Source organism: Leptonotus elevatus, chromosome 11, assembly GCF_054856555.1.
Source record: "Leptonotus elevatus isolate MCC_2025b chromosome 11, RoL_Lele_1.0, whole genome shotgun sequence".
In the NCBI taxonomy this organism is placed as follows: domain Eukaryota; kingdom Metazoa; phylum Chordata; class Actinopteri; order Syngnathiformes; family Syngnathidae; genus Leptonotus; species Leptonotus elevatus.
In genome coordinates, this window is record NC_141249.1 from 13661339 (window position 1) to 13675308 (window position 13970).

At 38.3% G+C, this 13970-nt stretch overlaps 1 protein-coding gene across 1 annotated transcript in view; it reads left to right on the forward strand.

Moving 5' to 3' along the window:
* The window catches only part of agbl4 (AGBL carboxypeptidase 4), a 299306-nt gene that overhangs the window by 199648 nt on the left and 85688 nt on the right, over positions 1–13970 (forward strand). The window contains exon 6 of the mRNA XM_086090040.1: positions 11606–11645. Coding sequence (XP_085946166.1) covers positions 11606–11645 — 40 coding nt within the window. The remainder of the gene's footprint in view (positions 1–11605; positions 11646–13970) is intronic.

The window sequence follows — 13970 nt, forward strand, 5'->3', positions numbered from 1 at the left end:
TTGTCGGCATGTTGGTTGTCTACCTCAGGGTCACCCTCTTTGGTTTATTTGAACTAAATGAAGAGCACACAACAGACTTGCACGGGTCTCGGAAAAGTCACTCCAAGCCAGCTCGACCGTCTTTGACAATGCCGTTAATGCTGTTGGGTCGCTGATTGCTGAGTGCTGTTATGAGGCCCAAAGTTGAACAGCAGGGCGGATTGCTGCTCAAGATGGTTTCATGTACTAAAGAACACATGCAGCACAATGCAGCACTTTGTGTTCCCCTCAGCCCTCTTGTTATTGCATGCCTTATGTCCAGGTAATCTTTTATGATACCAAAGACTAGCTTGTTTTCTTCAGCCTGGCCTTAGTTGTCCTTCTATCGTAGCCGTTGCACTCCTAATATTAAGCCTTTATCTGCTCCATCTTTCTCCATGGCTGCTTCTTTCTGTCTGCTGATAAAAAAAAGAAAAAGAAAGCCTCCAATTGTATCATTTATTTGCACTTTAAGACCTTCTAACAAAAAGAGAAAACACAACACATTTGTAAGCATACAGTAGAAAGTCAATTAATTCCAGGATGATGATCAACAATTTTGTTGCAATAACAATAACGGTTCTGGTTCAATTTCAAAACTCAATCATTATTTCTGATGGAATGGTCCAATGTTAACATTGAAATCTAAAAAGATTAACTGAAAGGACATATTCTGCCTTTTTTGTCACAATTTAGCGGTTCCCAGGTTTTTTAATAACATAGTCATCATCATCATCCTGCCCTGGGCAACATTTTTTACGATATGCTCTCAAATGTGTGAGGCTTTTATTTTTCAATTTGCACATCATTCTCTACCGTGAAAACAACACTAGAACATTGTTTCACAATTCGAATTTAGCCAAAGCACACATTTAGTACATACTTGTATGTTCAAGATAGACCAATATGTTTTATGTTGGTTTTTTTTTTTGTTGTTTTTTTGCATAAAAACCCAGAAAGTTGGGTCAAATTAACCCAAGTAGAGGATCTGACTCAACTTTCTGGGTTGTTTTACACAAAATGTTCTTCTTTTTGGAAGTTGGGTGAAAATTGACCAAAGAAGAAGAGCTGACCGATCTTTGTGGGTTGTTTTATACAAAAGGACCCCATTTTTATCCCAAAGTTGAGTCAAATTAGCCGAAGAGAGACAGTAGTGGATGACTTATGTCGTTGTTGCGGGAAAAACTTGAAGAATGAAGGGTGACGTTGCTCATGAAGACGACGTCAATTGATAATCAAATAGACGAAATTGATTGGCCGGCCTGTTTTCGGCCGGGGCCGAATTGCTGTCTATGGACGCCTGTCCTGACCCTTTTTTTTTTCAAGGAAGTGGCTTGCCAAATGCTAGGCTAGAGGATCTGACCCAACTTTCCGGATTGTTTTCAACAAAATGTCCCTACTTGTAGATCCTCTACTTGGGCCAATTTGACCCAATTTTCTGTATTTTTATTTGTATTTTTTGCACCCAACTTTCCGGGTTGTTTTATACAATATGACCATTTTTATGACCCAATGTTGGGTCAAATAATTTACCCAAGTAGAGAATCTGTCAATTTTTAACTAATATTTGGGATATTTTTGACCCAACTGTTTTTAGACTGTAGCTGCCATAAATAGACAAACGATGCTACCGGTAAATAATTTGTAATAAATAAATAATAATCAGACTTTGGTAAAATTCCGAATTGAACAACCTCATTGGTCAGAACATTTAAGGGCAACTTTAAACACTAACAATGGAATGTTCTCTGGTTGTGGGAATCCTAATGTTGTGATTTTTATTCTCCACACTTTTTTTTTGCCGTGAAACAACTCCCACATAATACTTCCGATTTACACCATTCACTTGCTTCAAAAATTCCCGCCTCCCGGGGTATACAGTATATCGTCTGATTCCACATTGCTAACAGTATTCTCACAATTTAATATTAAATATCAACTTTTTAAAATTAATTTTCAATGAGACTGACATTGAACTTTTTCTAAGTACCACTTTCCACGCCCACTTCCATACATACAACTGATCATCATTGCTGGGTGTCTGATACTGCTCAGTGGCACAGTTGTTAAGTGCATTGTCCAGTAACCCAGGAGGTTGCAGGTTCAAATCCCACCTCCGACTTTACATTGCAAATATATCCATGTATACCAACTGACTACCATATCAGGAAATGGATTATAATTTCACTGAAATGATTTAAGCATTTCCACGCAATTTCTGCGTTGACTGTCACCGTCGAACTAACTGAATACTGTCAGTGGGATATTGATAACACCACGCATATTAGCGAGGCCAACCGCAAGGCCGCCAAAGCTGTAACGCGTGGCACGTAGGGCACATTTTGTTCTAATCTACTTGACAACGCTGCGGTGTAGGCCATAATCAGCCAGGTGCGCCAGCTATTGCCTTCAGAGTCGGCGTATTAAAAAGGAGACAAGTGGGGTGCGGAGGTCGTACAGCCTCGACCCAAGGGGTGACAGGAGAATGGAGGAAGGGCTTCTCACGGCCATCTCACCTGCTTTTTTTAATTGGTCTTCATAAATGTCGAATTAGTTCATGATGGAAATGAATCGCGCTTTAGTGAGAATCACTGTGAATCCATGAATATCGCCTCCATCGATATTCGTGTGCCAGCATAAGCGACATGCATTATCTATGCAGGCTTGCTTTTAAAAGGAGCTGGAGAGGTCCGTGGGCCCCGTGCAGGTGGCCATAGGTAGCCTCTGCCTCCGCTCAAGAGGAGGCGGCTCTCGGCTCTCGCAAGGAATAAATCTTTTATTTGGTTTGTTGTATTTTTAACCAGGGGCTCCTTGGTCACGCAACAGCGAGCCCAGCGCCGCCGCCCCTCTGCTGCCATCCACTCTTTCCTCTCAGTATCCAAACCGATTTCCACTGACACTGACATGCAAGTGGAGACGCGGTAACATTTCGACTGGCCACTTGCCATTTTCCTGCACAAATGAGCCAAAAGTCATTTTTTTTCTTAACTTGAAGTGACATTTATCAGTGTGCAGAATTGACATATTGTATGTGTACTGTATATAGATGTGATGTGGAGGAATAGTTTGATACTTTATACAGCACCATGAATGCAAAATACAATATTTAAAGGAGAACAGGTCTCTGACATTCTTCCGTCCTATCACACAAAGAATAAAGACGAACAGTGCATGGTTCACAAATTCAAAGAGAAATCATGTTAGCTTCAACAAAACTGCACCGCCACCAGTATTAAGCTAGCATTAGCACTGCAAACAAGCCGACGTTAGCCATGGCTGCTACATGCTAGCATGACTTTTTAATGGAGCGTTACTACAAAACGAAATGGCGTAGATTTGTGCAAATCAAAAGAGGTGATAATGGTACCCGTCGAGGAGAAATGTTGCAGATTGTATACTCCCCCCCCCCCCTTCTCATCATTGTATTTACTTCTAGTTAAAGAAAAAATTATTTCACAGCATGGGAGGCTTTTTTTTTTTTTTTACATAAATCTTTTCTGATCTCCTTTGACTGCTTTTGATTTTGACAATGTCATGCCGACCTTCCCCAGAGTATTCTTGACCTGTCGATGTTATAAATGTTTTTTTCTCTTTTCTTTTCATGGTCTTCCAAGCCTTTTTGATGTTGTTGAGTTTGTCAGGGCTGTCTTTTTTTTTAACGTACCACATTTTTAACCTGCTATCCTTATGTTTTTGATAGCCCATTAACCTCCGTATAGATGTACAGGTACTCTACATACAATGGTGAAAGCCATATTTTTGTGATACTTTTGCTTCAAACTCAGTCATGATGGTGGATAAAACACCATCTTAGAAACTCCAAATGCTTCTGGACTTCACTGTAGGGCCACTATTGAATTTTGCTGTGCGCTCTCATACATCTGACATCATCACGTAGATGACTTTAGTGGGCCGGGCAGTTGAACCATAAGAGCTCGTTGAGCCCATGAGCTCATCCTTACCTCATTTTCCTCCCACCGTTGTCACCAAGAGAGGATGACTAAGATGCACGTACAGGCCAAAATGGGAGCTGTAAAGTGCTGCTGATCCCATGTGAGTGTGTGTCTGTAAGTTACTGGGATGATGTCACCATGCACACTATCCTACAGTATTCAAATGGGGGGGGGGGGGGGGTGGATTGATCTGAAAGAAGATGGATGATGATCAACAACTGCATTGACCTTTGTCTTCATCGTATGTGTGTGTGTGTTTTAAAGTATTGAGTGCAGCACACAATAAATATTAGCAATAATCATAACAATAATAATAGCTCCCGACATAATACCTTGCAGGAGTAAAAGGTCACATCTTAATATCACTGTTTAAACAGTGCATGTCGTCAGGTTGCGGCTGTGTATAATTCAGCCGTATTTACTTTAAATTAATTTGAAATGAGCTACAAAATGATGTCTCTGCCCACCCCCGCCCCCCTCCCCCTCACTTTGCTCTGCGATAACCATCAAGCAAATATGAGAAAGTGAAGAAAAGTTTGGTAAATTGGTTTTTGGCTGGATTGAGTTTGAATATTTGATGTAATTATAATGTAGTTTTGTTTTTTTGTTTTTTTTTACAAATGGTATCACCCCATTTGAAAGGATTTGGGATTAAGTAAAATGCCTTGCATTGTGATCTTCATCTGATCTGATTAAAAAAAAAAAAACATTTGAAATCCCTTTGTGTTTGTTGGTTGTCAGAGTCATATCAGAGGACTACAAAACAAAAATCCCAATTAATATGGAGCAGTGATTATAGATACAAGTGAATCGAAAATGTGATGGCAGCATTCATACAGAAAGCAAGCAGTTTGTCTTTTAGTCAGAATATCAATTTTCATTGGTTTTAACTCTCTTGCAAAATTGCATCTTTCCACTTATGGAGGAGCGGATCGAACTTTATCAGGCGCCGCATTAATAAACATCCAAGAATAGAAGCGCTGCTCTGGGCTTGATTGGGAAAATAAATCCATGGTTTTAGCACAGCTTTAGAACGTGGGCGCCTTAAAATACTTAAGTGAGTTAATTGTGATTAATACAAAGCATATTTTGATCCAGTTCACAATGACTGCATTGTCATGATGTTGGCTTACACTAACACATTCAAGTCTCAACTCTCAGCTTTAATTTAACAGATTTGATGACAATATGGTACTTACCCTTGAGCAATTTAAAATTGTTTTATGTCGTGAACCTTCATTTCAAATCCATTGTGGTAGTCATGAAGGCAAATGTTAATAAAAAAATATAAAAAAACTCACTATACAAAGACTACTAGACCTAACTGTGTGTTATTTGTAGGATCAGTGTAAATTGTGCGTATCATTCACAGTTTGTATACGCCAGCCCTTTTTGCATTGTTTATTAGCCACTTTGAGTTATAAGCTAATGTGTCTGTTCTCGCTTCAATGGGCAGGTCAGTCCCAATTGGCCTGTTGCTCAAGTGTGTGTGCTTGCGTGCACGTGTGTGGCAGTGAGATGGTAGTGGGCAGCCACACTAAAGGCGCTCTTGTGATTCCTCTGTCTTCGGCATTATTTGATAAAGCTTAATTCAATCCTATTACATTTTTTCACAGCCCTGCACCCCCACTCTTTAATTGTGTATTGTTTAAAGACCTCATCCATTAAAGACGTGTGTAAAGATACTGTTGGTATTCTGTATACTGTACATGAATGTCATATTTACATATTTTACTCGGGTGAACAATATTAGCTGTAAATATTCAGCATGCACAATTTTAGTTACAGCCAGCAGAGGATGCTAAAGAATCAAAATGATGACCCAACTACCCACGGAGGTTGAATATTTTTAAAACCAGTTGAAACAGCCGTGACCCTTGGGACCCGCCCAATGTCTTCTGGGATTGACTCCAGTGCAACTATGACCCGCATGAGCGAATATGATTGATGAATTAGATGGATTGATGAATAAAAATTGCATACAAATAAATGCCTCCCATACTTAAACAGGAATTTGCTCAAGAATATCTTCACAATAGAGTTTTTATTTGACCATTTATGATTCAAGCATAACACCTTAGCTGTTCACAATGGATACTCCAGCCAATAGTTTTTAGACTAAATTTGGGTTCGAATTTCTCACCTCCTGTCTGTGGATGTGACATCATTCGTGCATTGTGTACTTGATAAAGGGAGCGTGCAGTTTCATTTTTCAGCCACATGGGGCAGTAGCAATTCAAAAATGTCATATTAAAGCTTTTTCCACATTATGTATGCTTCCACCAATTCCCAGATGAGTACAAAGAGCCCTGACTGTTTTACTCTGACTGCACCTATCAGCTTTTATCTTCCCTTTATAGTAGAGTGTGCGTACCCTGCACACTCCACAGTTCTTTTTTGGAGGGGCCGAGTTTTTCTTACCTCATTTGAAGTCATGTCATGTACTCGCACGCACACCATGAACGAAACGAGCCTGACACAGATGCTGCAGTTACGCTTTGGGCCAGAGGTGGTAGTCGCGAGTAAAAAATTGACAAACTGCATGAAGATCTTTTAAATAAATGGATGGGGAATTGGTCAAACTAAATATCTTTAGTTAGGAGATGGGTGAGTACCGATAAAAAGTATCAGTATCAGTCCCGATACCAGCCTTATTTTAAGGTATTGGTACTCGTGACTCATGTGGCCATTTTATCTACAGGAACTAGAATAGAATAGAAGAATAGAGATTTCGTATTAATTGTATATTATATATAAAATTATCTGTCATTTTTTGGGGGGGAAATTTGTTTTGAAAGCATTATGTTTGTCACAAAGTAAAAATATCACCCAAAAAAACTCATTAAAAAAAATAATATTAAAATATATATTATTATTTTTTTATGTATTTTTTTTTTAATGATCTGTCATCGTTTTTTGGGGAAATTTTAATTGATCCGGAAAGCATGATGATCATAAAAAATTTAAATAAATAAAGGCACAAATTTTATGTACTAGTGGTATAGTTATTTGGTTTCTAAACAGTGATTACTCTTAGAGTTGAGTACTCATACAAGTAAGTTAAATTTATCCAGGTTTACAGTCAAAGTGTTTGGATTATCTTGTGGTATTGTACCCAATTGCAGGGAATCAGTTAGACTAAGCAAGTGTGCTCTTTAAAATGTGTTTAACAGCAAAAACGTAAAAGGTAACTTTGGAATCATAAAAAAAAAATAATAATTACCCAAAAAATTATAATATATATAATAATAACCAAAGTAATGATCCAACAAAGACCGAAAGGAAGCAGAGAAATAACTACAAGCAAACTAATGACACAACGAGGAACACCTGGATTATACGCATGTGGCTGAGGGAGCTGATTGGTAGACACAAAAACAGGGACTGACCAGAACAGGTGGACACAAAACCCTAACAAGACAGACTTGAAAAAAAAAAAAACACGAAAACAAGACAAAGGTAATCAAATATAAGTACGCATAAAACAAAAACGCACGGAATACCCTTTCGCTATCTTAAAACCAAAGATGCTTATGATTGTGAATGCTTGGCTACCAAAATATCCCAGGATGCATTTGATGCTGCTCTCGTGGAAACACGTGAGAGTCGGCGGGTAAGTTAAGTACACAGCCGTTCCAATTTACAAAGAGAATTACGTTATCAGGAAGAATGTTATTGGGTACGTTTTTAGGAAAACCACACTCTGGGTTCTTCGTGTTGACAAAATAATATGAAACAAAACTAAATAGCATATACACAAAAACAAACAACCTTCTACACAATGTAGTACATAAAAGCCTCCGTATCACTTTTCTATTAGGAAATTCAGTTTTAAGAAAAGAGTGAGAGTCAGTTCAAAGGAAATTGTGTGTATGTGTGTGTGTGTTTTTTCTCCCGCTTGTCTAATTTGTATGTACGTCGTTATCTCCCAGTTCATTTAAAATTCTTGTTTTGTTCATACTTGTTTATATTCAGAAGAATCTCACCTTCACTATCAGTCCAATGAGGTTATGCTCATTTTCTCAATGTCCTATTTCTTATTATTGTTGTTATGCAGGTAACTGCTTTTTATTGTCTGAAAATTGCATTTATTGTTTTGGGGTTATGATTCCAACAGATGCATCCATCTAATCAAAGGTTGGGCCAACTTTCAAATTCACACCATGTCTTTAAAATGAACTCAACAAATGTACAAATTGTTCAATCGAGCGCTGAAGCGGAAGATAGAATCTCTTAAATGTCTGTCAAACATGTTCAGTAAATATTCTGACATAACCATGGCTCCGCTGAAGTGAGGAGAAGTGATTGTAGTGGTTCTAATCATTTCTATGACATAAATACTATACTTGATATGTCTACGTTATTAATTCGTGCAGCGTCTCCACAGGTGGTAGCAACAGTATGTGTGTGCGTTGCTGTCCAAGTTGAGCTCTGGTGGACAGAGTGAGAGCTCAGCTCGCATGCTTGCTTGTTGTATGTCTCATGTTGTCACAGTGACCTCTACTGCTTGCTTGGTCACCCAGCCAGCTTCCATGTGCCTCAGCACCTCACATGCATAGTGTCTTCTTTCTTTCTTTTTTCTCTCTCTCTCTCCATGTCTTCAAGCTAATAAGACTTGAATTTATTTCTAGATGTCTTTGATTGAAATCTATTGCATAAAACAGGTTACATTTCATACAAGAAAGAGATTTTTTATCAAAAAATGTAGGCGGTTTTCGACTAAAATATAGTACTGGGGGAACAAAAATAATTCTGAATATGGCAGCATATGATATTGCAGTGTCCAATGCTCATGTACAGCAACAGGTTGAGATAAAATAGCATATGTTTAGTTTTGTAATTTGACTATGTATCCTATAGGCTATATCAATGAGCAGCCAGCAGTTCATCACCGATTATGGTATCAACTTGGACGCCCAAATGCTAATTCATCCATATCCTTTGCTCTTTTATTCATTAAAGTAGAGGTTCGCCGTTTTTAAAATTGCTTCAAGATTTAAATGTAGCCTAAATTGACTATAATCCCGCCTCCCCTCGTGTCGCTGACCAAAGCCACTCCCCTAGATTATGTGCACTGTTTAACAAGCTAGCATTAGCCATAGCTGCTACATTGCTAGCATAAAGTATTTGTGATGAGCTTTTTAAACTAAATGTTATTGGTGTGATTTTTTTCTTTTCTTACTGTGTGTTACTGTCAATGGGGGAAAAATCAAAAAGAGGTGATTAACTTAATTTTGTCAGTTCTGAATTATTTATTTTTTTATTATTATTGTTGTTTTAATAAATTTAATTGGGTTTTAATTAGTTTTCAAAGCAGATTTGAGTTTGGTTTTTATTTATTTGTTTCCAAAAATGTTTTTTCAGTTTATATTATTTTTAGTATGTGTATTTCTTTAAGTATTGTGTAGTAAAAATTATAAAGTAAAAATACTTTAAAAATAAGCATCAACAAATCAAATACAGGCATTGTATAAAAGACTACAGACTTACAACAAGCGCAGTGCAAAATACTGTTTCAACGCCGAAAATTAATTGCCAAAGGCAAAAACAAAGGACTTTTTCATTATAATTATACTTGTTTTGTCAATTTAAAATGCAATTTCTGTAAGTTTTTTGTTTTTTTAAAGTATTTTTTAATTTTACTGTTTCATTAACGATTTATTTATTTATTTTCAAATTTAGATCGAGTTATTTCGTTAGTTTTTGTTAACTAAGAGCATCCTTGTTTGGTCTCTGGCTCATCCCGTTCCTTCTTTTTAACTTTTGCTGATAATCCGCAATCGTTTTAGCAAAGCTCCCATAGCCCTAGGAAACAAGTCAGCACAAGGCTTCTGGGTGTGCTCACAGGTGCACGGCAAACGCCTCGTCGGTCACACCTTTTGTCTCTGCTTGGTTGTTATTCCTGGGGCATAGTGGTTTGTAAAAATCAAATAAGTTACTGGTCAGGTCCAGAGAGGGCTGATTGTTTTCACAGATCAAGTTTTTACTGACAAGCATGGGGAGAATATGCGCACTCCACCACCGTACAACTTACCAGAAATAATTCCTGTTTAGTCCAATGTAAAAACATCAGTAGTGAGTCAAGTTAACCCAAGTAGAAAACGACCATTAGTAAATACTTTGGCACTATTAAGCAAGATTAAAGGAGTGTCAAAACAAAAAAATATTAGTATGCTAAGAGAGAAGCATAAATTGAAAAGAAATACGTCGCTTGTGTCTTTTTTTTAATTCTTTTTTTTTTTGTGTATACTGCAAAGTCAATGTGCCACTTTCCTCCCATATTACACGGCATAAGTTTCTCTTTGTACGAGCCTCCATTAAACACTAAATGAAAGTTTAGTCAGCCATCAGTATGTTCCACTCGAGGCGTGCATGTGAGGCGAGAAGGACTCCCAGTATCCTATAAGAGTCTTTGCTTCCCCCCCCCCCCCCGAGCAACTGGTTAATGTGCCTGGATGTAAATGAGGTGTGGCTTTGACCGTGACCTAGCCAGTGTGACTCTCGCACACACAGACCTCTCATCCGTTCCTTGGATATCTTCTTTCCTGAGGGACTGTTGGTTCAAGAGGACTGAGGTGTTGATTACTGCAGTGCTCCCTAGTCAAGTGGGTGTGTCTGTGTGTGTGGGGAAAGGGGGGGGGGAGAGGAGAGGAGAGGGGAGGGGAGGGGAGGGGAGTGAGAGAGAGGAGAGGGGAGGGGAGGGGAGCGAGAGCGAGAGAGAGAGAGAGAGAGAGAGAGAGAGGAGGGGGGGAGAGTTAGTTAGTTAGTTAATTACTGATTAGTTGATTACTGCAGTGCTCCCTAGTCAAGTGGGTGTGTCCGTGTGTGTGTGGGGGGGGGGGGGGGTCAGTGAGTGAGTGAGTGAGTGAGTGAGTTACCAACCATCTCCTCTTTTGGACCACTTATCTCAGACACAGAAAATAAAGTCACAAAGTTAGCTAGACTACTTTGGACTGCATTGTAAACTTCAGCTTTACAGGTGCCATGTCTGCTCTGTGTGGTAATGACGCCCACCTCAACGTTGTTGTAATAAAGGTCAAACCAGTAGTGGCACTTCCTGTTGTTCTAATTTTGTTCTCAGGCGTTGATTTGAGGTTTTTTTTTTTTTTTTGTGGAAGCCATTTATTGGAATAGAGCTAATAATTTGAGAAAATCAAGGATGCTTTGTTTCATTTTGCTGATGCTGTGATCAACAGATCGTGTATGTAGGTTTTCAGCTCAACACTGTGCTGTATCTCGTCTACAAAAAAAAATAAAAATCTGGAAATTCTCTGTTAAAATGTGCTGTATGCTGATTTTATTTATTTATTTATTATGAATAGTGATTCTGTACTGAGCTACAGTATCTTCACTGATACCCAATACATGTGTCAGTATTGGTGCACCGCTATTATTTACTGGACGAATTTGTCCTTGTATGTATTTTTGGGCTCTACATTAGGTCCATTGAGGGCTAAATAACATCTTGTTCTTATCTACGGATTTCCTTAAACTATGCTTCTTCGTAGCAAATACTCATGGCAAAAAAAAATAACTAAAAATATGTACCCAATTTGCAGACCACCACTTGATTGTGATGATAGGTCATATTTTGATCATGTGATGTGTTAACATCTGTTTTCGCTTCCTTTTAGCAACAACGGCAGCTGGACCTGTTAACCATCACCAATTGTGGTAAGTCCTTGGCATGCTCTTTTTCCACACTTCACTGAATTAGATACACTCCACCAGTGTTTCCTACTTGTAGGATAAGCAAGTAACTAGTCTATTGGTTGAACATGTGAACAAATCACAAAGCCACGCCATTGTTCCAATTGTAAGCGAGGCACCGTTATGGAGAATGAGCAGAAGTTTGCAAACTCGGAGAGGGAGAACCAGATGGGGACGACAAAGGGATATAGAGAGACCCATATGTCCAAAGTATCTGCGAGATCTAATGCGCTTTGATTCGAATCACGCAGACGTGAGGCTCTGGCGGCGCAGGTTAATTTCGGGGGTTTACGTTGCAGCTGTTGGTACAGACGGCGCCGATACCAACGCTGGCTGGTCTTCACAGCTTGACAGCGGGCAGCAAAGTGAGGGATGAAGCGGGATGGAATGAGAGTGTGAGGAAGACTTAAAATACTGCAACACCTTCTTCGGTGAAGTGACTTGTTGGAAAGGGAAAAAAACATACTATATGTGTGGAATTACACTTTTTTTTATCATCTGAGTTGTCAGCGTGTGTCTTAACACGGAAACTACAAGGCAAATTTATGGATGACTTTGTGGCGGGGTGAAAGAAGAATTCACATCTGTTGAACAAAGGTGCAAAACTGCTGAATTTAAGTTTGGGGATTTAGGCTCTCTTGAAATTATTCCTCTCTCAGCAAGATTAAGCAGAAACGAGTCGCTTCTAAGTTGGAGACTGATGGTAAAAAACATTGGAATTATTTCTTCCTAAACTTGGAATCACCTGTAGGAACACGCCTGTGTCCTCCATTTTGTACACTGTGAAGCAGATTAGTTAAGAGTGGAATGTTAAACTACTGTATATTCTCCTGTTTAATAGAATTTGGATGAACACAATGGATAATTGTATATTTCTATCTGCACTTCAAAACACATAAAACAACAAGATAAAGTCAGATCTGACCTCTCAAACAGAATTATCTTATTTACTGGGTATCGATGGCCGGGCCTTTTTTTTTACCTCCTTGCTAATCTATTGCTATTGCAGATTAGAATTGAGTGAGGAGGAAAAGTTAACAATGCAGTCCCGTTGCCCGATAAGCAGTCTGAAAGCAACAATTTGCATTTTCAAACAAAAGTAACAAGCTTTCAACACTTGAGCGCCAACCGTTTCACCTTTTTCTCAATCAAATTTGATCGATTTTCATCCATAATGTAAGGTCATGAAATTGTAGTTGATCACGTTTGTTTTTCTGTGTGGGAGTGTTTTTGTTGTTGTAGATGTTGATGATGTCCCTGCACCCCAATTCAACAATTCCATTGTCATATGGCAGAATTTGGGGGTTGGTAGCATTTTTAACATGATTTAGACTACCTCACTTCCAATCCAATATAATCCTTCAATTTTAATATCAAGTATTCCAGTTTGGAGTGAAGGTTTTGGAATGCGCGATCACCAATGAACATTTTGTGTTATTGTATCCCAGTAAGGGAAACCTGGTGCTGCATTAGGTCTTAAGTTGTCTGTCTGTACTTGAGTACCCAAAATGGGCCAAAATTGGTTTCTTCCTCTCATAGATGGTTGGTTATGAAAAAAAAATCAGGATTGGCAAAAATTGGGTTCAGGAAGTCAGGCTTTTTAAAGATCTGTAATTGGTTATCTGTTAGGAAATAGTGATCGGTGCACCCCTGGTTTGATTGAAGTGCAACAAATTTGCATCACAATTGCAAAACATAATTAGGGGTGTCAGGTGATTAAAACGTGTAATTGTAATTAATTGCATTAGTTCATTAGTTGGCAAAAGTGGATATCTGTTCTAAATGTACAATAATTGTTTTCCCTACATTTTCATTCATGGTGGGGGGAAATGTTAAACTAATAGAAATATGGCTGCATCTTTTAGTCATTAATACAGTAATTTCATAATTAATAAAAATGAGTTAAAATTAAAAAGATGTACTGTACTGTAAAAAAAAAATGAGTGTATTGATTTATGGTGAGGTCATTTTTTGCCACTAGATGGCATAATTGCATTTGTAAGACGATGGCAACAGCTCAGTGCATTTTTCTTTTCATATTAAATGCAACTTGACCCCAGTCTCCACAAATATATGCATTATTATTAAATGTATTACTGCTCAATACGTGCGTTACAACTGGAATTTCCTCAGTAAGTAAGTAAGGGGCGGTCATTAATCTCGTTTAAAAAAAAATGGTACTTTCACTCAAATAACGCACACATTTTGACACCCCTAATAAAATTTGGCATCGGTGCGCATTTCTACCAAATATAGTTCCTTTCTGGATAATATCTCATTTTTAATTAA